The sequence below is a fragment of the Athene noctua genome, chromosome 16 (genome assembly GCF_965140245.1).
Source record: "Athene noctua chromosome 16, bAthNoc1.hap1.1, whole genome shotgun sequence".
Taxonomy (NCBI): Eukaryota; Metazoa; Chordata; class Aves; order Strigiformes; family Strigidae; genus Athene; species Athene noctua.
The window spans coordinates 712,433-735,871 of record NC_134052.1 but is presented as its reverse complement, the minus strand read 5'-3'; the positions used below and the strand labels follow the sequence as shown (position 1 = coordinate 735,871).

Below are 23,439 nucleotides of genomic sequence, written 5' to 3'. Positions count from 1 at the left end.
GTGCTGTGAGAGTTACCAGTACTTGGGAGCACTCTTCATCAGGGTCTGCAGCATCCTCTGCCCTGCAGGCACCCATCCACAAACGCCTCAGTGCAGCAGGGTCTGCCCTGCCCACACCTGCCTCCATCCCCCATGCTGACAGAGCTGGTAAGAGCACGCCACAGCACTGAATGCTGGTGTGCCTCATGGTGAACACCAGGAGGAGCAGACAAAGCCAAGATGCCACAATGGTGGGAAGTCCTGGAACTACGTAACAGAGGACACAATACAACTGAAGTCAGTTTCCGTGACTTCAGTAATTTCTCTGTTTCCTCTTCACAGCACTGACCCAGACCTTGAAAAATGGGAAGACATCACAAGTCCCAGCTCCTGTTTGCTTCGCTCCATAACCATGCTGGAGTTCCCCCACATGTCTTCAAGTGGGTTGCTGCTCCATGTCCTTACCCTCCAGAACCATTCTCACAAGCTCTTATCCAAGCAACCAGAAACTTTCAGCAATATACTAAATTGTTCACATATTGTTTTCTTCTGTTACATTTGCAAGCAGGGCAGCAATGTCTCAAGAAAATTAAATCAGTCCCCACTGGAGCCCTCTGAAACCTGCCTTGGGGTTAGTTTCACACTACAACACACACACAGTACTCCTCTACCTGATGTAGCGAGATGTTGTATCACCCAGAGCTGACTTGTCACAAGTGCAACAATCTCAGGGCACAGGCAGGACTTCCTGACAGCACTGCTTGCAATAATCTGAATTTGAATGTGTGCAGAACATAAGAAGTTGGGTCTCAACATAAAAATAATTTAAAGTAGAAGGCCTTGCTCTCCCAGCAAGATATGAGAGCACAGAGATTGAACAGTCTAGCTCTGCCCTACCATCTGTGCACAAAAGCAGCAACTGAGAGTCCGAGTCCTGGGCAAGGGCCCACTGTACCAACAGCTGTAAAAGCAGCATTTTAACAGCTACTCATGTTCTTTTTCTTTAAGAAAAATAAATAATCTGAGCACTCATACCAGTTAGCTTAGTGTAGGCTTCCATGTCTTCCATTGCTGTAGAAATCTGGTACAGTTTTCCTTCAGAGCCTTCAATTTTAAAAAATTTGTCTGCTTTTTGAAAGGCTTCTGTAATCCTAGATTGAGACAAAATTAAGATTTAAGACTAGCATCATTTTGAAACACCTTATTGCTCAAGAGTCAAAAAAGAAATGCATTAGTATGTTATAAATAGAAGACAAAACTGCATCCCAAGCACACAGCAGGCCCTGATCACACTGCAATATGCCCTATCTCTGTGCTGTCATTGCACATTGCAACAGTCTTGCCATTTACTGAAAAGGGGTTCAGATCAGACCTTAACCTTCTTTCAATGAATGAGCAAGTTCACTTTGTTCTGCTTCCGATTATGAGTTTCACATTGCTTAGACGACTGCAGAACCCTGCAAGACAGTGACATGGTCACTCAGCTGCAACAAAGCTGCCTCACAGATGACCAAGTCCTTTCACAGACTTCTTGTTCCAGGAGTTAACCAAGAGAATACAAAGTGTAAAGGTAAAGCATCACAAACACGTGGTATTTTCAGGTGGGAAGAACTGATGTTCTAAAGATTGAGTTCTTCCAGAGTTCCCTGTACCTCACTGTCATTTCCAGCTCATACACTCATTTGGATAGGCTGCTGTAATTATGGTAAGCCAAGAACTAAATTTTTTGGCTGTTTTATTCCTCACACGTAGGTACTGTCAAACCTTAGCATTTTTAGTCTGAGTTTTAGAGGATCACTAAACCAAGAGCTGAAGTTTATGAAATGAAAGCAGTTACAAATCACTCTCATACTCCGCAATCCTCTACATCTCTTTTTTCCAAATGTAGTGGATGGTTACTCAGCTAACGAAAAAATATTTGAGGATTTCTGCTTTTCAAGAAAGGAAAAAGAGTAGTGCTATAGGAAAACTTCTACGGACATCAACAAAAGAGGTACAAATGCAAGTAGGCAGCTGAAGTAGTCCTGAGCAATTCCTGCTATGGCATTCCATAAACACAAAGTCAGGGCTCAACTGAGTCACAGTAAGCCTACTCTTTATTTTACTCTGTTAGTAGCTTTGTTCTGTTAACCAGCCAGTTTGAGTTAAGTGGTCTCTAACTTGTAGATAAAGATATGACTTCAGCTGTCAGCAGTTAAAACAGCATAAGCACACCCTGGTCCTATGCTTCTTCAGGGCTCTAGTAATTCTCCTGTAATGGAATTTCACATGGAAGGATATTGTCATCTTTGTTGTGGTGGGTTTTTTGGGTTGGTTTTTTTTTGTTAATTACAACCTCTATAATACTTTAAGCACTGAGCCTTGCCACAAGAATTGGGTTATATAGCCCAGTGGCTTTTATTCTGTCACACATTATAGATTATCTGAATATTCCAAATGGATATACAGTTTCAAGAACTTAAAAATAAATGGAATGCAAGAAAAGGAAAGTATAATACTTGCATTATTTCAATGATGTTGCCAATCTTATGCTGGTATGCTCGCCGGTGCAGGCAATTCCGTGTGTGGAACATATCATACAAATTTCCAACTTCCTGAATCAAAAAAACCCAATCATCTTTTACTTTGACATTTTCTTAATTGGAAAGCTAAAACAATCAAGGAATCAAATGAGTTGTCTCCTTCCATTTGCAGCACAGAGCAGAATGGTTATTTTTCACAATTTACAGATTTTGAAACAGACTCAGACTGCCGTGGGAGAGCAGAGACTTGACACTGACCCCAGGAAGCCTGGGCAGAGAAGAGGACCTCTTGCCCCTTTAGCAGCCGCTCACCAAAGCCACAGTCACCTCTTGCCCAGAAGATCTGGGGCAGGATCACGCACAGCTGATGGTTTTGTAGAGTCTTCCCTGGAAGGACCCACCATCAGGCTTGCTCTGTCCCTCCCTTAACTCAGTTGCTTCTGAGAACAGCTTTCAGAGCAGCAACTACTTCCTCTCTTAGGCTAAAAAAGCATCCAGCAGGCAACCCCAGCACCCTGGCGCAAGCCAGCACGCAGCCGTAGCGTGCTGCCCGAGGCAGGCTTTGCCATGCCCTGGGTGTTCTCCGTGCTACACCTCGCACACATTTTGCTGCTGAGTGTTCCCTCAGTTCACACACACTGCTTACCTTGTCACGGGTACAGATATGCTTCTGGTTTTTCACTTCACAGACCCGAGTGAATTTAAGTAATCGCTTATAATCAAAATTATTCTGGATTCCTAGGTGATGACAATCCCTGAAAATATTCCACAGAGAGTGTTTAACAATGAGATCATACTTGTACATACAGTAGCACTGTTTCAGTAGGAATTCATAATGAAAACAAAAGCTATAAGATTTGTACCTTGCAAAATAGTCCCACTTGTCAACGTCAATGCCATTTTTTTTGTTAGCTACTATCTCATACAGGAAACTTTTCTCCTTTTGTCGACCACGATAGGGCCACTACCAGGTGAGCCAAGGAAAAAAAAAAAAACAGAAACAATAAGAAATTAAATTGTGCAAACAATGTCAAATCAATTTTTTAAAGGCAGTGAGAATACCCTTTGATTATGCCTGTGATAAACATCCAACACTGCGGCAGTGAAGAACACAAAGACAATAAAAGCTTTCAGAAGCTGTTGGGCATTAGAAATCCAGAACTAGGGTTTAAGCAGCTGACTTCCCAGAATATCAGGAAGAATAACAACCACGTACACAAGTATTTCATTTCCCATTCTACTAAAGCAAAGCCTGCAGCTTTGTAATGCCAAAAAAACCCCACCTAGCAACAAGGAGCGGAAAAGGTTGGAATCATTTTATCCTCAGGGAATTAAATCCACAAACACGTCACTGTCTTGCAGTCTTCTGCAATCAACTATATGACTTTACAGAACAGAGTTTTAAGAATTATTTAGGTGTTTTAAACAAAAATGGTTTAAACAGACAGCTACTTAAACTCCTAACCTACAAGGGATAATTCAGCCATGAGGCAAAAAGGAAATCAGCAACGAAACAATAAGATAGAAGTTGAATATAAGTATTCTTTTTTTAAAAATTTAATGATACTTCAGCTCAACAAAAAATGCCATAAAATGGTCTTGAAATTCTGAAGGCAGACAACACTATATACAACCAGATAAATGGCTTTCATTTTATATGTTAAAATTGATATGAGTAAGAATGCAAATGTGCGTAAGAAGCAGGAATAGAGCACATCATAGATAAAAATACCCTGTGCTGATCCCAAAGAGCTCTGCTACCGCAACAGTGTTCAGGACAGCATTTGTTTGACGCACAAATAACCTGTTGTTCACGTCAGGACCGGAAGGTCTGGGAAGTGATAGCATCGCAGCACAGGTGCCTCATCAGCAGAGAAGCCTGTACTCGGGGAAGACCACCACGGTACAAATGACTGCCAGTAGAAAATCCTGCAGCCTGACACCAGGAAGGTGGCAAGAAGGTGGTCATGTATCATGTATGACACCCCTTTTCCTGTTATCCTGCTGGAAAACAGGTATAGAATGCAAACAAGGGAAAACAGACTTTGGGTAAGAACCTGGCACAAGATGCATGGAAGTGGCAAGCAGCAAGACTTGTGTGCAAATGAGCACAAGGGGGTAAAAATCAACTTGCAGACTGTGTAAATAAATACGCCCTTCCTGTAAGATCTCAGACTGAATTTTATTATGCGAAGTTCCCTATGTTTGTCATGAAAGTGCTGGAGTACACATGGTTGAACTACACACTACTACAGCAGAAAATAATGGGTAAGTGCTAATGTTTGTGGGCAATTTGTTTGGGGCAACATGTAAAGTGAGAAGAGAGGACTTAATTATTTCACAGAGTTGCAAGGATTAATAATAATAATCACATTCTCTTCTTCCTTGTCTCTTGAGGCAGCACATTTCTTCAAGTCTTATCGCTGCCTCTGTGTTTGTTACTGCAATAAATCCAAGCATTTTGCTGCTGTCAAAGCTGATGCTGCCCTGACACTTGGGCCATGCTTTGCATTGCTCATTGCCTCACCTCTTCCCGTTCTCAGGTTTTTTTATCCATTATCAGCTTGTTACCCTAAACTATCTCCAAGTTTTCTTCATATGGCCACCTGAAAACACAACCTCCCATCACCACCACTTTCAGGCATCCAGTAAACAGGCTGTTAGCCTAACCTGGTCATTTAAGGTTTTCATTAAAAATTCAGTTCTACCAATCTAGTTACAGTGAATTCAGTTCATTAAACACATTCTTAAGCTCTTCTCTCATCTGAAGACTTTGAGGTAAGAACTTCTCCGGAAGATGTAAGCACATAACATAGCAAAGCTACCACGTCCTACCAACACTGTAAGAAATAAACACTACACTTATCCAGCATCTCTTGTGCCAGGATCCTCAGAAATTCATGGGGCTAATAATAAATAATATAGCAGAAGCAAAAATGATCTAGTCTTTCAGTAAAATTAATAACCACAGGAGCAGTACACTGACTCACCGACTTCTCACAAGCGGTTTCATCTATAGGCCCTCCTATTTGTTCCTTGATGAAGTTCATATCTTCTTCCAGGACAAGACCATATGACTTCATGACTTCTTCTAGTTTATTGGAAGTGATCAGGTGCTCAAACATTTCAACAGAAGCAGTTTCATGCTGTGAAAAAAACACCTAACTATTACGTTATGAAGTTTAAGCATCTTTCCTGCAGTGTCACAGCTTTCTCCTAAGGCAGCAGCCGCCTGGCAGGGCATCCAGGCACAGTGGTGTGAAAGCTCAGCACTTGGGGGATTTTCTGTTCATTTTCCATCTAACAAAATAATGTCTACAGAGCCCAGAAACACGCTCTTCACCACAGAGATGTTAATTTTGTATTTTAACAAACTGCAGTAAGACAGTTAACAATACTAAAAGACCTAGCAACAAATACTGCTGTGCAGAAGATTAACAAGTTTACTCAGCTGATTTTGCTCAGCAATTATAAGCAGAGAGAGGCCTGAAAGGACTGCATTACATTTCATTCACAGTAAACAACCCCTGAAACTGTTCAAAGTTTCTGAAAGTTTGAACTCTAAACACTGGATTAAATAACCTAGCCTTAAACTAAAATCTTTAACTGGAAATGGAGTTCCCTATCAGTATTTTGCATCTGTAAAAGATATTTTGAAGAAAGCTCACAATACACGGTTTAAGGCACAATTCTGCCTTAAATGATCAGTGCAGTCCTAACAAATTCTGCTTCACTGACAAGACCAAGACATTTCATTTCTCCTCTGTGTCACCCACTGTGACATCTGCACGAGGAGGACATGTGTACACAAACAGAACTCGTGAAAGTACAGGAGTTCAAGAGCATTTGCACTTTCAGGGAAAAGATGCTGGTGACAAATACCTGCCCTCACTCACTCCTACCCACATCTCTTTCTGCTTTGCTAGTAAGGTTGCTTCTGCTCACAGCTGTGCTGAGGGGGCTGACGTTCCTCAGACAGTTAAAGAGAACAAGGAAATCATCACAAAATTAGAAGACAACATTCTGGTTTGTAATTATGCCATCAAAACAATGCAATAAGAAAAGACCAGATGATCACTATTATTCTCACAAGCACTGGCAGCCTAAAGATAAATTATTCTCCCTTTAAAAATTGCAGTTTTCTATTTTAGTATAAAGCCTACCTTCCACTTCAAATCTGGACGAGTAAGTGGAATAAATCTTCCATCAAACATGTGTGAAAATGGCCCATGACCTTAAAAATAAAGATTACACAGATTTAATCTGAGACATGGTTGTCAGTAAAAACATTTTGAGCAAGCTAAGGATGTGGATTCTCTTGTATTTGACTTGATCTTGACATCACCTACGAGGAAGATTCAGCTAGAGTGAGTACACTTTCCTAAGACACCTTAAGTACTACTGCATTTAACACAGCCAGTTCCATTACCTACACTGCAAGCAAGTACTGCAGTAACACTAAGAACGTTAATTACTCTGTGTCAGCTTTGAAGAAAATAAGCAATTATAAAATAATCATAATGATTTTTGAAAAAGCCCTTATTTTTCACTCTGAAATGTTTTGAGACCTGAGGACATCACAGAAGGAAGTGGATGCTTCAGCCACTGAGGACAGAACTCTAAACACCATATGGGAACAAGACAAAAACTAGCTAAGAGTGGAGAGTGGGTACAGATTCATCAAATGCAGTTGCCTCTGCAGAGGTACTCTGGACCAAACAGAAACAGATGAATCCTATCTCAGAACATGGCCATGAAATGACAGCCCAAAACAGCTCTCACATTCTTATGTTGCAGCCAGCTTTTCACCCAGGTTGGCTTTCAGAGACAACAAGACATCTCAAGTGTTGCTTACCCAAATCATGACAAAGGCCAGCAATTTCTACACAGAGGATGTCTCGCTGGGTTATATCCAGTTCTGGCTGTCTCTCCTTCAGTGCACGAACCAGACATCCTGCTAGGTAGCCCACCCTGTTGTGGGGCGAGGGGAAGAAAGTGAATATAGTGCTGTTAAACTGAACAGAAAAAGAGCAGCTCACCTATTCTATTTTGCTCTATTAAGTCACGGCCCTTGTCTGAGAGGCAGCACACAACAAATACTCAAGCCCTAACCTTCAAGAGAATCACAGAAACAAACTATTTCCTGTAGCAGTATTTTGGTCATCAGCAACCCATTAGAAAGTAAAAAAGCATGAGCTGCCATGCCCAAAACAGAGCCAGCAGCACCCTGCAGCACTTCACAACACACAAGCACAGTGTGGCAGCGAGCTCGGCATCGGCGGTGTGCATCCTGCAGCACCACAGCTTACACACACAGCACCCTTTGGACGTCCAGTCCATGCAGCTGCAAAGGCACACAACAGTCACTACAGCATTTTGTTCTTCTTTCAAACAAATTTTAACAATAGCTTAAGACAATTATTTATCTATACAATTATCATCCCATTCATTTCAGATTTGACATTTAATGTCACTGAATGGGACCCTCTCTCTTCACGACACAAAAACAGCAGGAACAAACATACAGCATGTACTACTATAAACTGTTCACAAGCTCTACACCAACTTCCCTTTCTACTTGCCTCAATAGTTCCCCTTGCAGAATGTCTTACAGCAAGACAAGGTTTTATATGATGAGGTAGTATCTTTTATCTGACCAAATTTTACTGGCTTGTGTTTTTTTACTAGACCAATAAGCATACGAAGTTCACTTTTATTTTAACACTAGAAATCTTCAAAATGATATACAAGTTGAGAACAACTGTCCTAAATTTAACTACATAGATTAACTGAACTGTTTAAAAGAAAAGGTTGTTGATACCATTGGAGTTTTCAGGCTCCCACTGTGAAAGCTTTGTTTATATCCCTCACATTTTTGCCTTTTCAGGTGTACCAAATGCAATCAGTTCCAGCTTGTCTCACTGATTTGACCCTTCTGCAATTGCCATTTTCGTCCTCTTAGTGTCAAGGGGCAGGGGCAGAAGCCAGACTTACTCTACAACATTCCAGCATTAAGAAAAGCAACTTTAGGCTGGCCAGATCACCTGAATAAAAATCACTGACTGGTTTAATTTCTCTGCACCTTTAATGCCTTTAAAACAAGCTTAAATCTGTATTAGTCAGCTTCTCTGCAGTGTGAATGACCTAGCAACACTGGGAATCCTCATGTCCATCCTCTGGTTTTGTTTAACTTTTATTACAGCTAACACCCTGTCAATCTGCCATCCATTGCATAAAGCACACATGCAGACACTACAAATGCAAACATTCCAGGTAAAATGGGGTTTAGCTGTACTAGACAATATAAGGGGATTACAACTGTCCAGCAAGTTGTTAATAGCAGCCCAGGTTTATGCTTCAAAACTCAAATTTTGGCCAGGGAGAACAAAAAGCAGTTTCAGGTTTTAATTAACATTATTCTTAGAGGAAAAAGGAGCAAGGGACAAAATCTAACACTGATCCATCTTCTAGGTTTCTTTATCTGTCATTATTGAATGAAGTTCAAGGGAACAGCCCATAATCACACAGGATATCCCAGAACATTTATGAGACCAAAAATGCCAACATAGCAGTTTCCATCAATGCTCAAAGACAAAGATGGCCCTTGGCTGGCACTCCACATTAGTGGAATCAAACTCATCAGTGGAACCAAATGCTAGAGGTGTGCACACAAGACAACACCTTACCCTATAGAGTGTTCAAAGCGGTTGTGAGAGGCTCCTGGAAAAACAAAGTAAGTGCCACCCAGCTGCTTAATGTATCTGAGGCGCTGAAACTGAGGTGTGTCGATGATGCGAACAAGAAGTGGATGTATTTCAATGTGCCCGTGAATTGGATCATTAAAAACCTACAAAAGCCAAACAACAGTGTAATTAACATTTAAAATTTGACTTTGAACAGAACAGGCACCAAGGGAAAGGATATCTAGAATGGTTAGGTATTTGGTGGGAGAGGGTGTTGTTTTCCCCTATAAAACAGCCATATCCTGCCTACCCTCTACCAAGATTTATCCTGGAAAACTACTTAAGTGTGACATCAACAAAGACAAAGCTGCATATTTCAGAGGGCAAGGGAATTAAAGTCAAAATCTCTAAAAATGTTATCAGCACCTGTGTAATTCCAAAACTTAACACCTGAGAAAACCACTGTCTTTATTAATCTGCTGTTCCAGTTAAAGCAGGACACTGCAATACATGTCTGAGATAGTCAGTAAGTATTTAATTTGACACTGTTTTTCAAAATCCAGTGAAATTTTGCAGAGTGGAAATTATGATTCTTACCTTTTTCATAAAACAAAATGCAAAACCCAATATAACTGAAATATGAAAGAAGTACTCCCTGATCATTCCTAAGCACACACATTTTAAGAGAGTAACTACTCTCTTAACTACATCTGAGTTAACTACAGTGACTTACTACAGAAGATAAACACACACATTTAATCCTTGCCTCACAACAGCAGATAAAACTATTTCATCACACACATATCTTGATAAAATACTGAGGCAAATCAGGTTTTCCTGTGTTCTCTCTACTCTCAGCCACTGAGCTGACAGGGCTCTAGCAGATGTGCAGACTACTAAGGAATGCATGCAGCCCTGGCCAGAGTTAAACCAACATAAACCACTGTGAGTGACTGCTGGACACGGCAAACTGTGGAAGTGAGGAGGAGTCTGTTAATCCAAGCCTGGGGCTAAACTAATAAAACAAAAACCAAAGAGAGGCTCCACACAGAGATGTGAAAGGGAGATTTCTCAAAGTGTTTCAAACAGCTCATCTGCTCATTCAGTCTCTCACAACTGTCAGGTGCCCACATAAAGCTCTTAGCTGATAATTTTAACAATTTTTCTGGTTAACGTGGTTTTCCAAAGACCACCCACGATCAAGAAGAGCTTGGAGTTTGCTGCTCTGCAAAGGAAAAGCACCACCACAGCACCAGCTGGCACCACCAAGGCAAAAGGAGGCAGAGATGAGGCCCTGGAAGCAGAGTCCTCCTGACACGGCGCTGGGGCTACCTTCATGACGTCCACGTGCTGCTGTCTCAGGTTGTTCAGGCAGGCCAGCACTCTGAGTCGCTCAGCTGGGAGGCTATAAAGCAAAAAAAGACAACATTGATAGCAAAGTCTGCAAAGCATTTCCCTTTACAGTTTGAAGTACATATGGAATTACTTGTGCAAGTTAGTATTACTGTGATAGTCATTGACTTTTCTATGGAAATAGGTATTTCTGCAGCTTTTTCAGGAAAATATTGAAAGCACTTATCCTTCTAAAGTCAAGTATAGTAGGAAGAGAACAAATAGAAGTTATCTGTAAAGCAGTGCACGTGCTTCTCCCACTTACACAGAACCGAAAATAGAAACACCAGAAAGTACACAATTTTTCAGCCATTTCTTTTCGGGAAAGTCACATTTGGGGATAAGTCCTTTAAATTTATGGGAAAGACAACATGCAGTGCCTGAATAACTGACATTTTTTAAGGCTGAAAAATTCCTCAAACTAAAATTTCAAAGTCCAAAAAAATTATTTCCATAAAAATTCCTTGCAGTTAGTAAAATCTGTATATTAAGAGAAGTTTAATGTTGCCAAGTTAACTTGAATTTTACAGAAATCAGTTTCAACTCCAACAGTAGAACCACCAGAGTTTAAAAGATGCTCTAATTTTGTTGAGAACTTATTCTTCTATTTCATTAAGATATTTTGCTGTCATTTTTGATAAGTTATTAAAGGTCCCCTTCACAATCAACACACACTTTCAATGCAGCTACTCTTTTGCAGCCACAGCAGTCTAAGAGCACAGGCGGGACAAAGTCTGGAGGAAGAGATTACACTCTATTACACCCACTTTTAGTAACTCTGTCTGCAAGTCTTGTCCTTGAGCAAAACAGTTTGCTGAAACAGCAAACACTTTATCACAAGAAAGTTTGATCTGCTCCCTTTTGTATTCTTCAGCAGTTAACCATCCTGAGATCAGTTTTACATCAGGCTTTCAATTTAAACTTTAACAGAAAGCAATACTATAACATGTCAACTATTAGCACAAAGTATTGCTTGATGCACTACATATTTTCATCCAAATCATTTAATAATTCACAATCCATAAAGTATTAAATGCATATGATGTCTGAGCTGCTGGTGAGCAGTTTTTGTCTTAACCACTTGTACCCCTTTCCCTCACAGGGAGCTGTAGCCTCCCCTGCTCACAGACTCTCACAAGACTTTAGCTATCCCCACTTGCAAGCAAGATGAAAAGCACCGGTGGATGATCTGGACCAGCGTGTTACTTCACATCCCAAGCAGCTCAGCCCGTAGGAACCATCACAAACCCCCAGGCGCTTACAAGGGTGCTCCTGGAAGAGCCCACTACAGAAAGCAGCTAACACGGAGGACAAGAGGACCACCTGCACCTGCCCCGCCCTTCCTCTCTCTGGTGTGGTGGAAGAGCCAAGGAACATTTCTGCAGCCAGCAAAACAGGAGCTGGTACACACCTATCCTTACATTCCCAGGAAAAGCCACTGCAACTGCTCTTTGAGGTCTGTCCTGAAGATGGGACCAAGAATATTCAGCTACTACTTACAAGAAACATGTAACCTTTCCGACCAGGGCTATGGCTAGCGCCTCAGCTGGCACCTCCACCACCCCCCTCAGAAACAGTGCAGGGACAAGTTCTCTCTTCAAGACACTTACTTAACAAACAGAACCACACACTTAACCAACCAACCAAAGATGCACTAGAGCATCTTTGCTCCAGCAAACTTGAAAACTCCCAAACTTGATGTACAGAGATGACCCCCACATTCTAAATTACAACTGAGGTCTTCAGTGGCTATCACTTCAAAGCATGCTAGTAATGGAGATCAAACATCACAAGAGTGTTTCTGAATGAGCCGTAATGCTGCAGGATGCACAGCAGCACCACCATATAGTCATGTGGCACACCTCAGGTAACAATTGCCCAAAAAGATACACTGGGTCACGCAAAGTACATGAGGCAGGACTTCATGACATTTTTGAGAAGGTGAGTGTCGTGATCTATCCCAGCCAACAACAGCCACTCACTCACTCCTCCCCAACGCAGTGGGATGGGGAGAATCAGAATAAAAAAAAAGTACAGCTCATAGGTTCAGATAAGAACAGTTTAATAATTGAAATAATAAAAGTAACAATAATGAAAAGGAAGATAACTAAAAGAGAGAGAGAAATAAAAAACAAGACAGACAAGTGATGCACAATGCAATTGCTCACCATTGATCGATGCCCAGACCGATGTCCCCAAGCAGTGATCAGCCTCCCCTGGCTAGCTCCCCCCACTTATACACTGGCCATGACATTCTGTGGTATGGAATAGCCCTTCAGCTAGTTTGGGTCAGCTCTCCTGGCCATGCTCCCTCCCAGCTTCTTGTGGGCCTCCTTGCTGGCAGACCATGGGGAACTGAAAAATCCTTGACTTAGGATAAGCACTACCTAGCAACAGCTAAAACATTTGTGTTATCAACATATTCTCATACTAAATCCAAAAAACAACACTGTACTAGCTACAAGGAAGAAAATTAACTCTATCCCAGCCAAAACTAGGAAACTGAGGCAGTGCAAAGCAGCACCCAGCATCAAGCAAGCACTGTACAGTACAGGGCACAGCCTGCTGGTCTGAAGCACATGATTATACTTTTAAATGCCACAAAAATTCAGGAGCAAGGAGAAAATTAACTGGAAAATAGCCAGGTGCGTAAGGAGGAAGGCGTGTGGGCACCTACCATCTCACAAAATTAGCAATGACTGCAACTACAGGAACAGCAGGAAAAGGACAGCTCTGTACCACTGACAGTACAGCTTTACAAGCACCTCTGCAAACACTGCCCACAAAGAACGTAGCCTGATGTGCTGCTTTGCTCCAGACACTCACCTCCAGCAGGGCTGAATTAAACACAGCTCTGCACTGTACTATCCCTCTGCTGGAGTCCCGCCCGGGACGGATCGGTGTGACACACGGGTGAGAGAGCAGCAAAAGGAATAGTCCCCACCTGACATACCATGTCAGTGACCTGCACGGCTTGACGTCTTGCCCTGCCTCCAGGAACACAACCCTCATTTGGCGTTTGGCCTTCCAATAGGAAAGCACGCTGTCAATGCAGTCCTGGTGTGACTGATCACCTCAGGGACACGCCACAGAGCTCCCTGGCCTTCTTCAGAACAAAAACAGCAGCATGGGATTTTTCACCTGGTGTCCACACAAGAAGACTGCTCCAGCCAAGAGACTACACACCAATCGGGTGTTAGTACTGTCGTTTTCCGGGGCTCTGCAGGCATAGTTCCTCCAACAGCCCAAGCAGCAATACTGCCGGCTGTCTTTGAAAGGGTGAGAGCTGACACTTCCCCATCCACTCCCCTCCACTCCTCCCTGCTTTGCCCACACCCTCCCTCATGCCACTGGTGACAAGGATGAGGAAACCTCTTTCCTGCACCCATTCACACCTAACTACTCCACAGAGATCAGCCAGGCTAAATCCTCACCATCGGTATTTAGCTGCATGCCACACAAAACATCCACTTCCAGGAACATGAGCACAGAAGGGAAACCCACAGCACTGCCTTCAGGCCCCTGTCACCACGAGCTCTCCCCGCTGAACATCCAGAAATGGCAGGAAACTAAATATATGCATTCATTACTGGCTGTCACAGAGAAATGATGGAAGTTACCACAGGACACAGCATGCTGTGGGAAGATGCACTGTGGTGGTTTGACCTTGACTAAATGCCAGGTACCTACCAAGTCGCTCTATCTCTTCCCCCCCTTCCCCTTGTTTTCTCAACAGGGCAAAGAGGGGAAAGAAAATAAGATAGACCAACCCTTGTGAGTAAAGCAAAAGCAGTTTTAATATAAGCAAAGTGAAGCAAAGGTCCGTGTGCAGAAGAAAAAAAGCAAACAGATTTAGTCTCTACTTCCCATGGAGAGATGCTGTGGGGCCTTCTCAGGAGCAGGGCTCCCGTACGCGGAGTGGTTGCCTCGGAGGAACAAGGGTGACCCCACCCCCTTCCTCCTTTCTCCCAGCTTTATACTGAGCAGACGTCACAGGGTCTGGAATGTCCCTTTGGTCGGTTTGGGTCAGCTGTCCTGGCTGTGTCCCCTCCCGAGATCTTGCCCACCCCGTCCCACTGGGGGAAATGTCAGAAAGAGCCTTGGTGCTGTGTAAGCACTGCTCAGCAGCAGCCACCACACCAGGGTGCTGCCAACACCCTGCAGCTCCCAGCATAAACCACAGCACCATGGGGCTGCTGTAGGGGAAAACCGATTCCAGATCAGCCACACCCAGTACATGCACGCAAAGAGATCATTCTTTAGTGCAAAGTTGAGATGTTTTAAAAAAGCAGAAGGCTCTAGCTATTTCTCAACCAACTTACAACATTTTCAGCTTAACAGAAACAAGATGTCTGATCTTGCAGAAGGAAACACCTTATAAAAGAAAACCCAGTAGCATGTCATACCATACCCCCAGCACCATCCATCCACTCTCACAGCCCTTTGACTCCACTGCCTGTACCACACACTTAGAGGGATTCCTGGCTTCCCCATCCTGCTTGCTGACATCCAGCACTAACAGAGCCTGACCTACAATTTTCTGACGACCCAGAGAGCAGCCTGCAGATGTCTAGTGCATCTGAGCGTCCATATGGTCACTTGATGCTCAGACTGCCAGTGAAGTACTAAAAGCAACCAGCCTCCTAGTAGTCCCCAAACAGAAACAATATCTCTGCTTGTTATTTTAATTAGACAATTACCTTATGCTTCAGAAACAAATAAAGCCTTTAGCCGTCTTCCTCATGACACCACACCACTTCTACCTGCACACACTTCAAACAGCTGCACTTAACCCCTTCTTCCAAAAAAACCAAAAATACCTCATTGTCTCCTGTCAACACCTTGCCTCCTCCAAAGCGCAACCCTTCTGCCTTGTCACCCTAAATCACAGCAGCTTTTCTTTCCCTACCAATGGCCACGCCCAGATGCCCACTCTTTCAACTCACCCCTCCCAAGTTCTGTGAGCAGCCGGGATATCTCAGTATAATAGATGGGGCCTTTCATCCACAGCATGGTGTTACCTCTGACAAGTTTTCAGCCAAGGAGCCAACCTGCACACCAAAGCACTCAAACCCCCCAGCAGACAAGCACAGCTCTGCACTTGTGTACAACTGCCAGATAACCACACTCCAATCCGCCTGAGGTTGACTAACCACAACATTAGCAAATAGCTTGAGTGGAACAGTTGGGGTTTTGAGAGAAAATATGGAGGAAACAGCATAAAAGGGTTAGCAAAGGAGGAAAGACAAGACATTTAAAGATTAAAAAGCACCAGGAAGTATGTGGTGAACAAGCAGGCTCACATTCCAGGAAAGGTGAGCAAACCCAATCCCAGTGGGGCAGAGAAAGGGCAGAAGGAGCCCTTCACAGAATCACCTCGATTGGAAAAGACCCTGAAGCTCCTCCAGTCCAACCATTAACCTCACACTGACCGTTCCCAACTCCACCAGATCCCTCAGCGCTGGCTCAGCCCGACTCTTCAACCCCTCCAGGGATGGGGACTCCCCCCCTGCCCTGGGCAGCCCATTCCAACACCCAACAGCCCCTTCTGCACAGAAATCCTTCCTCAGAGCCAGCCTGACCCTGCCCTGGGCAGCTTGAGGCCATTCCCTCTTGGCCTGGCACTTGTTGCTTCGGTCAAGAGACTCATCCCCCCTCTCTCTGCACCCTCCTGTCAGGGAGTTGTAGAGGGCCATGAGGTCTCCCCTCAGCCTCCTCTTCTCCAGACTAAACCCCCCCAGTTCCCTCAGCCGCTCCCCATCAGACCTGTGCTCCAGACCCTGCACCAGCTCCACTGCCCTTCTCTGGACACACTAGAGTAATTCAATGTCCTTCACACAGGTATCGTGACAGGATACATTTATACTCTCTTCTGTTACAGAAGAGTAAGAAAGTATATTCACCACCAGAAAAATTACAAGGTTTTTGGGACCAGTTGTTTCCCTCACTGCTGGGAACAATCTTTTACGTGCTTAAGACAGCATTCAGTTTTTCTGTGCTCATGGCAGGTGACTGCTACCAAGCTGGGACTAAGACTTGGCCAGACTGCCTGTGACCCACAGGCAAGTGCTGTGGCAGCTCATGGTGGCCACTGAACTCCATCACTCACTTACAGGCCTATATTTTGTCAGGGCACAGAACAAAATCTCTTTTTCTGTAACAGTCCACCCTATTGTAGGAGGCGCAACAAAGAGCAAAGTCCCAGCAACTGCTACAAGATTAAAATTTCAATACCTGGGATTTGTCTCAGGGAGACGGGTGAAACCCAGCCTCCACAAAGCAGCACCTACTCGCTATTTTAGAAATTGTTACTACTGCGACTACCAGAATCCGGGCAGCATTAACTTCAGGCTGAGAAAAAAACTTCTCATCAAAACCCCTGGAGTTTACACTGGTGCTCCTACAAGAGATTACTGTGCTACAGGTGGTATTTTCACTAAAGCTTTTTAAATGTATTTTTTCCTTCTCGTGGTTACTGGGCAACTAGGTTCTACATGCTGGATGGCGTTGGCTGTGCTGGTGTCAGCAGGGGAACTGGGAAACTGCTCCCGAGGATCCACATCAGCCATTCCATCACACACACTAGCTCCAATTGTCCTTTCATCCAAGCCCTTTAGCATCTGGGGTGGAAATGGGACAAGGCCATCCTGTTCGGTCAGGAAATGTCTTTCTCTCGGAGGTCGCTACTGCGAGGCGGGGACTCGCCTGCAGCAGCTCCTGTGAGTCCCACACCCCGCAGGGACCTCGCCGCAGTGAAGCCCCTCGCTAAACGTCCTCCCGTCTGCCAGGAGAAACTGCTCCCGAGGGCAGTGGGGCCCCCCGGGGCCGGCCGGAGCCCTATGAGCACCGGGGGCCCACCCTGGAGGGGCGCGGGCCGCCTCACGGGGCCGGGAGCCCGGGCTGCACCCCCCCGCCCTCCCAGCCCGCGGCCTCCCGCGGCGGCGGCTCTCACCAGACGCGGGTGACCTCGAGGGCGCAGGCCGGCAGGTCCAGCAGCATGCTCCCGGTGACTCCGCTCTCTGCGGGGGCAAGCACAGCATCAGCGGCGGAGCCTGCCCGGACCGAGGGGCCGCCCAGACCGAGGGGCCGCCCGGCCCCGGCCCCATCCCCAGGCCCGGCCCCGGCCCGCCGTTACCCCGGAGGCGGCGCAGCAGGCTGGGCTCCCCCACGCCGCAGCGCGAGAGGTGCTGGCAGAGACGCTCCGTGTCCCACAGCCGCGGGTCGCAGCGGTCGCTCTCGGCCGTGGGGCCGCGGGGGCCCTCGGGGGAGCCCCCACGCCGCGGCCGCTTGGCGGGAGCCGCGCCCCAGCCCGCCGCCGGGCTCCCCATCCCGCCGCTCCGCGCAGGCGCCGCGCCCGCTCCGCGGGGGCACCGGCGCCGCCGTGACGTCACCCGGCGCTGCCCCCCGCGCGCCGCCGGCGGGCGGGAACGGCCAGGGCGGCCTGGGCGCGCCCCCCCCTCACCCCCCTCACCCGGCGGCGGGCGGGGAGTCGGGGCCGGGGGGGCCGCTCACCGGGCACAAACTGTGGGGCAGAGGCGCGGACTCGGAGGAACGAGCGCCAGGCCCAGCGGGAATGGCCTCAAGCTGCCCAGGGCAGGGTCAGGCTGGCTCTGAGGAAGGATTTCTGTGCAGAAGGGGCTGTTGGGCGTTGGAATGGGCTGCCCAGGGCAGGGGGGAGTCCCCATCCCTGGAGGGGTTGAAGAGTCGGGCTGAGCCAGCGCTGAGGGATCTGGGGGAGTTGGGAACGGTCAGGGGGAGGGTCATGGTTGGACTGGAGGAGCTTCAAGGGCTTTTCCAACCGAGATGATTCTGTGAATTTGGAAACCGAACTCAGGCAAAATTCGCCGAGAGCCCTGCAGCTTCCAGCGGGCAGCTACCAGGCCTCCCCAGCCACAGGCGCTGACACGGGTCCTGCCCGCAGCCCCCGCCCCAACCCTCCCCCCGTACCCCCCTGCCCGCTCCTGGCACCCTGGGGCACTGCAGCACCCGCAGGTTATCCACGCTGAGAGGGAAGGAAAGGGCTCAACAAATTAGTTTCTAACAATTACCAAGTCTAAACTGTTATGTATGAAAGCTTTGCTTGTGTTTTGCTTCGTATGTTTCTCAAGGACTTCTGACTCCTCAGATGTTTCCTGAGGCCCCTTTGTCTGCTCCTCGGGCTCCTGACAGAAATCACTGGGAGCAGCGTCAAGGCCTTCAGTGGACACTTGGTCACTCCTACAGTGAGATACGGGGGAGTTTGAACAGACACAGAGACCCTATTATAGGAAAACTGATTTTGCTGACTTAGGAGGAAGACACCTGGACTTTACCTCACAGCGCACGCTCCAGAAAGAGGGTCAGCTAGTGACCACTGTGAAGAAGATTGCTTACTTCCTCCCCCGGCCACCAAAGACCCTCAGCCTATTCTTACTCAGCATGCTCAGACTGTGTAAATGAATTCTGGCAACTCATTATCATAAGACACCCCTTTCTCAGAAATCTAATGAATATGTATAATTTGTGTGTGTGTAAACTGATGTCCCATACTAATTCTTGGGAGCCCTTATGGTGGAGAATCGCCAGGGCGACCCCAGTGCTGCCAATAAAAGAATACCTGCTCAACAGTTATGGTGGATTCTGACTGTTCAGTGAATTTCTTGGTTTCAACAGTGGAAGTGTAAAGTAGCTCACAGCAACCCTTGTTGCAGAGGCCACATCTCTCGCATCCAATGTCAGAGGCTGCTTTCTGCAACAAACCCTTTTTCACACAAAGTGCAGATCAGGCCAGTGGAGCCGTGGAACAGGCGGAGCTGCTGGACAGGGACAGGTGATGCTCCCCACGACAGCAGGTCACTGTGAGGGATTCAGACTTAATACCCGGAAACCAGCACTAGCAAGGCCCGTTCATCATCCCAAATCCCAGCTCGGTCACAGCCATCAGCCACCACGAAGGTGCTCTCAAAAGACATGATGCCACAACACTATTGCCCTCAAACAATGCTGCTGAAGACACTCAAACCCAGCTTTTTCAAGTTCTTGTTCCCAAGACATCCCAGGCAGTGAAACCAGATGCACCCCAGCTGCCAGACAGTTGCTCACAGCTATGATGACCCGACACCATGGGCATCACAGCTAGACACACATGCTGCTTTCCAGATACCGTGTCCACAAGCACCATCCCAGCATCCACAACACCAGCTCTGCTGTGAAAGGCCTCTGTGTGCCACAAAGGCCCCAGAAGGGGCCTGAGACTTTGGCTCCCAAATATAGATCCCACAGTGCACAGCTAGCAAAATCCCCACTGCCTTGATCCGCCCTTGACAGCCTTCTCAGGGATGTGCCCGTCACACGTGAAACTCAACCTTGGTGCCCCGATGGACTGGGTATTTGTCCCAGCACAGCTTTTGGGGTGAGCTCACCCAGCTGCTCATGGCTCTCGGTGGCCCCACAGACTGTGGTTGTGCCAGACACCTCCTGCAGCCAGGCTGCTGCTCCGCTGCTGCCACCAGCACCGACAGGGACACCCCAGGAGATCCAAACCCCTGCACCCCCCTGAGCTCCTCCCATGCTTCAACAGTTCTGTGATGCCTGGCACAAGCTGTGCTTAACTGCCATGCTGCACAGGCCCCCCAAGGGGAAGGTTACATGTTACCCCTCAGCAGGATGCAACATGGGTTTACCTGGCAAGGTTTTGGTAGCAGGGGGGTCAGGGGCAGCCTCTGAGCAGGCACCAGAAGTTGCCCCCATGACAGGCAGAGCCAGCTCCAAGACAAACCCACTGCAACACAGCTGCAGCTGGGAGAGAAACAACTGCAGGCACCAAGGTCAGAGAGAAGGAGGGGGAGGAGGTGCCAGAGCAGAGGTTTCCTCTGCAGTCTGTGGGGCAGACGGTGGTGGGGCAGCTGTGCCCTGCAGCCCCTGGGGGGTAACGGTGGAGCAGAGATCTACCTGCAGCCGGGGGCAGATACAAGTAGGTGGAGATGTCCTGAAGGGAGCTGCAGCCCATGACAAACCCACACAGGAGCAAGCTCCTGGCAGGAACTTCAGCCCATGGAGGGGGGGAACCCTTCCATGGAGCAGGGGCAGAGCATGAGGAGGAGGTAGCAGCAGAGATGAAGCATCACAGACTGACCCTAGCCCCCATTCCCTGTCCCCCTGCACCACTTGTGGAGAGAGGAGGTAGAAAAGTCAAATATGAAGTTGGGCCTAGGAAGAAGGGAGGGTGGAGGGAAGATGTTTTTAGTCTTGTTTGTGTCTTCCTATCCTACTCTTTTTAATTGGCAATAAATTAAATTGATCTTCCCCAGTTTTAGTCTTTTGCCCATGAGCAGCCTTCCGTGTCCTTATTTCAAACCATTAGCTTTTTCATTGTATTTTCTCCCCTGTCCTGCTGAGGAGTGAGAGGGTACCTGGGTGGGCACCAGGCATCCAGCCAAGGTCAACCCACCACAACACATTTCTAGGAATTGCTGTCATCACAACTTCCCCACCACAGTTCAGACATGTAGAAAACAAAAAAAGAAAAAGAAAAAAAATCATCATCTTAATAACAAAAAGCTCTTTATAGGTTTTTCTTGAGGTCTCTGTATGGAACAGAGGAGCTTAAGTGTTCCACGTTCTGCTGTCATGCTACAGTAATTTGCTTTTGTAAGCAAATATCCTGCTTTCTCACTTTTCAGCTCTTGTTAGGAAAGTGCACTTGCTGGCTGCCTGTTTCTCATTTGGCTGAGAGTCTCTCCATGCCCTCTGGGGCTTTTCTGAGATTTCCATCAGCACTGCACCCTCATCATCTGAAATGAAACTGGCTGAGAGTTAGTCCCACCCATTTAGAGAAAACACTCTTCTTGGAAGGAACTTCAGGAGACGAGAAGCGGCCGGATCTGTTGAGGAACAGGATCATATAGAATAGCCTTGTACCTCCTCCATTTCCCCTCTCCCACACAGAACACCCAAATGTCACTTGTGCTTGTCCTGTTAAGTAATAATTAATCACCTGTCCATTCCATACCTCTACCCCTGTCAAAAACTGCTTTGTGGAGCTCCAGATCCAGATTGTACCTAAAGAGCTTTTCGTGGAGGGGGGGGGGGAGTTGAAGGACATGCATCCTATCCAATACATCTGGAGCATTCATCAAAAAAATCAAATCAAGAGGGATCTTTCTACATTTGCAGCCTAAAATTAGCAAGAAAAGAATACCTTGAAATGGCAGGACGTCCTCCTTTGCATTGATCAAAACCTGCTGATATTACACCACCAGACAGACACGTGGCACAGCAACAGGGAGGATTACCAGTTTCACCCTCACTAGTAGGAAGAAAAAGAAAGTAAAAGAGAACAGTACAGTAGGCAGGACATTGTTCTGAGCAGCACAAAGCCCCTAGTAACCAAACAAAGCATGTGAAAAGGAGGAAGGGAGGGAAAATATTTAGCTTTGCACTTGTTTGGGTGCAATAGAGGCAGCCTGAAGGTCCCCTCAGCCCCTCCCACTGCTGCACAGGAAACCCAGGTTTGGCTCCAGGGAGCAGCTTGGTGCAGAAACCCAAACTGAATCCAGCAGGGCCCGCTGCGGTGACAAACAAAAAGCAAGGCACACGTTAAAAGTTGCGATGAGGGATTATTCCTGTGGAGGGTCTCGTTTTCATTTTTTCACTTTATAGGCTTCTAGTAGCACTTCTCTGGTTTTGCTGGGCTGGTGATACCATGCTGCAGACTGGCTGCGGGCAGGAGCGCTGCGGAGGAGCTGAGAAGTTGGCAGCGAAGCCGTGGCAACTTCACACCAGTTCCTTCCACAACCTCACCTGCTTGAGCCCTGTATTTACACATTAACTACCGGAAATTCTTGTGACTAAGCTCTTGCAAAGCTGTTTTTCTGTTACTGGGATCCACGATGGATGCCGTGCAAGAGAAGGCAGAGAGGGTGCTTGCAGCAAAGCTACTGCAGTTTAGGGTTACCGTGCCTCAGGTGAAAGGCAGCACGGTTTGGAGAGCACTGTGCACACACAGGGTGACCTGGGCTCCCTTAATGAAAGGTTCCCCATTACTCAGGTGTATTAACCTTCAAGACAAGGTGCCGCTGAGCACCGTGCCCCCCAGCTCTGCCCAGCTTTCTGGCTCAGACAGAGCAGGGCAGCTGCAGGCAGCTTGGGAACCACAAGTGTGCTCTACCTCTGACACACCTGCTGTGTAACACACTTCTGATCACTCGAAGTTGTAAAGTTTAATGTTAATCTGACACCTGTTTTTCAAAAACTACTTGGGCAATGAGTTATGTGCTTCTTGTAAACTTTGGAGATTACAGTAAACTCAGATTCTTTTGCCTTGAAAGAAGCTGAACGTGTCCACACCTGTCTCATCCGAGATACCAGCACTTCTTACACCCTTGCAGTTCCTTCACAGCATCTCCTCTTGTGTCCCCAATTCAGTCCTTACTGCTCCTCAGGTCTCAAGTATCAAATAACAAAAAAACCCCGACCTCCATGGTCACAGGGCAGGAACATTAGAAGAGTATTTCCTGACAGGAAACTCAATAGAAAATCAGTTTCAATTCCCCACACTTAGTGCTTAATTGCACTCTAACCACGATTTTTCTTGAGGCTACATCTCAGTACAACACATGGGATGTGGCAACCTGATATTAACATACCGCTTACGTGTAAAGTGCTAGCAGATTTACTGTTTATTAAACCTTTCTTCCTCTGACTCTCTGGAAAACTGACCTGCAATAAACACAGAAGCTCTGAGTCCACTTCAAGCAGTGTCAGGCAGTGATATTTTCAGTTGGAGAATTAGTGAAAAATCCATCTGGCTGGGAAAAACTGCTGTCCTAGCAGGTAAGATGCAGTTCACAAGACCTGGATACAACAGCCTCAATTCTCACCTC

The 23,439-nt window shown here is 46.5% G+C and overlaps 1 protein-coding gene across 1 annotated transcript in view; it reads right to left on the bottom strand.

Annotated features, from left to right (window-relative positions):
• The window catches only part of SAMHD1 (SAM and HD domain containing deoxynucleoside triphosphate triphosphohydrolase 1), a 28,734-nt gene extending 10,829 nt beyond the window's left edge, over window positions 1-17,905 (bottom strand). The window contains exons 1-11 of the mRNA XM_074920322.1: window positions 17,712-17,905; window positions 17,529-17,595; window positions 10,517-10,589; window positions 9,188-9,348; window positions 7,357-7,472; window positions 6,665-6,735; window positions 5,492-5,647; window positions 3,365-3,465; window positions 3,148-3,256; window positions 2,482-2,573; window positions 1,015-1,130 (exon numbers count right to left, since the gene is read on the bottom strand). Coding sequence (XP_074776423.1) covers window positions 1,015-1,130; window positions 2,482-2,573; window positions 3,148-3,256; window positions 3,365-3,465; window positions 5,492-5,647; window positions 6,665-6,735; window positions 7,357-7,472; window positions 9,188-9,348; window positions 10,517-10,589; window positions 17,529-17,595; window positions 17,712-17,904 — 1,255 coding nt within the window. The 5' untranslated portion in view covers window position 17,905. The remainder of the gene's footprint in view (window positions 1-1,014; window positions 1,131-2,481; window positions 2,574-3,147; window positions 3,257-3,364; window positions 3,466-5,491; window positions 5,648-6,664; window positions 6,736-7,356; window positions 7,473-9,187; window positions 9,349-10,516; window positions 10,590-17,528; window positions 17,596-17,711) is intronic.
• Between the last annotated feature and the right edge of the window lie 5,534 nt (window positions 17,906-23,439).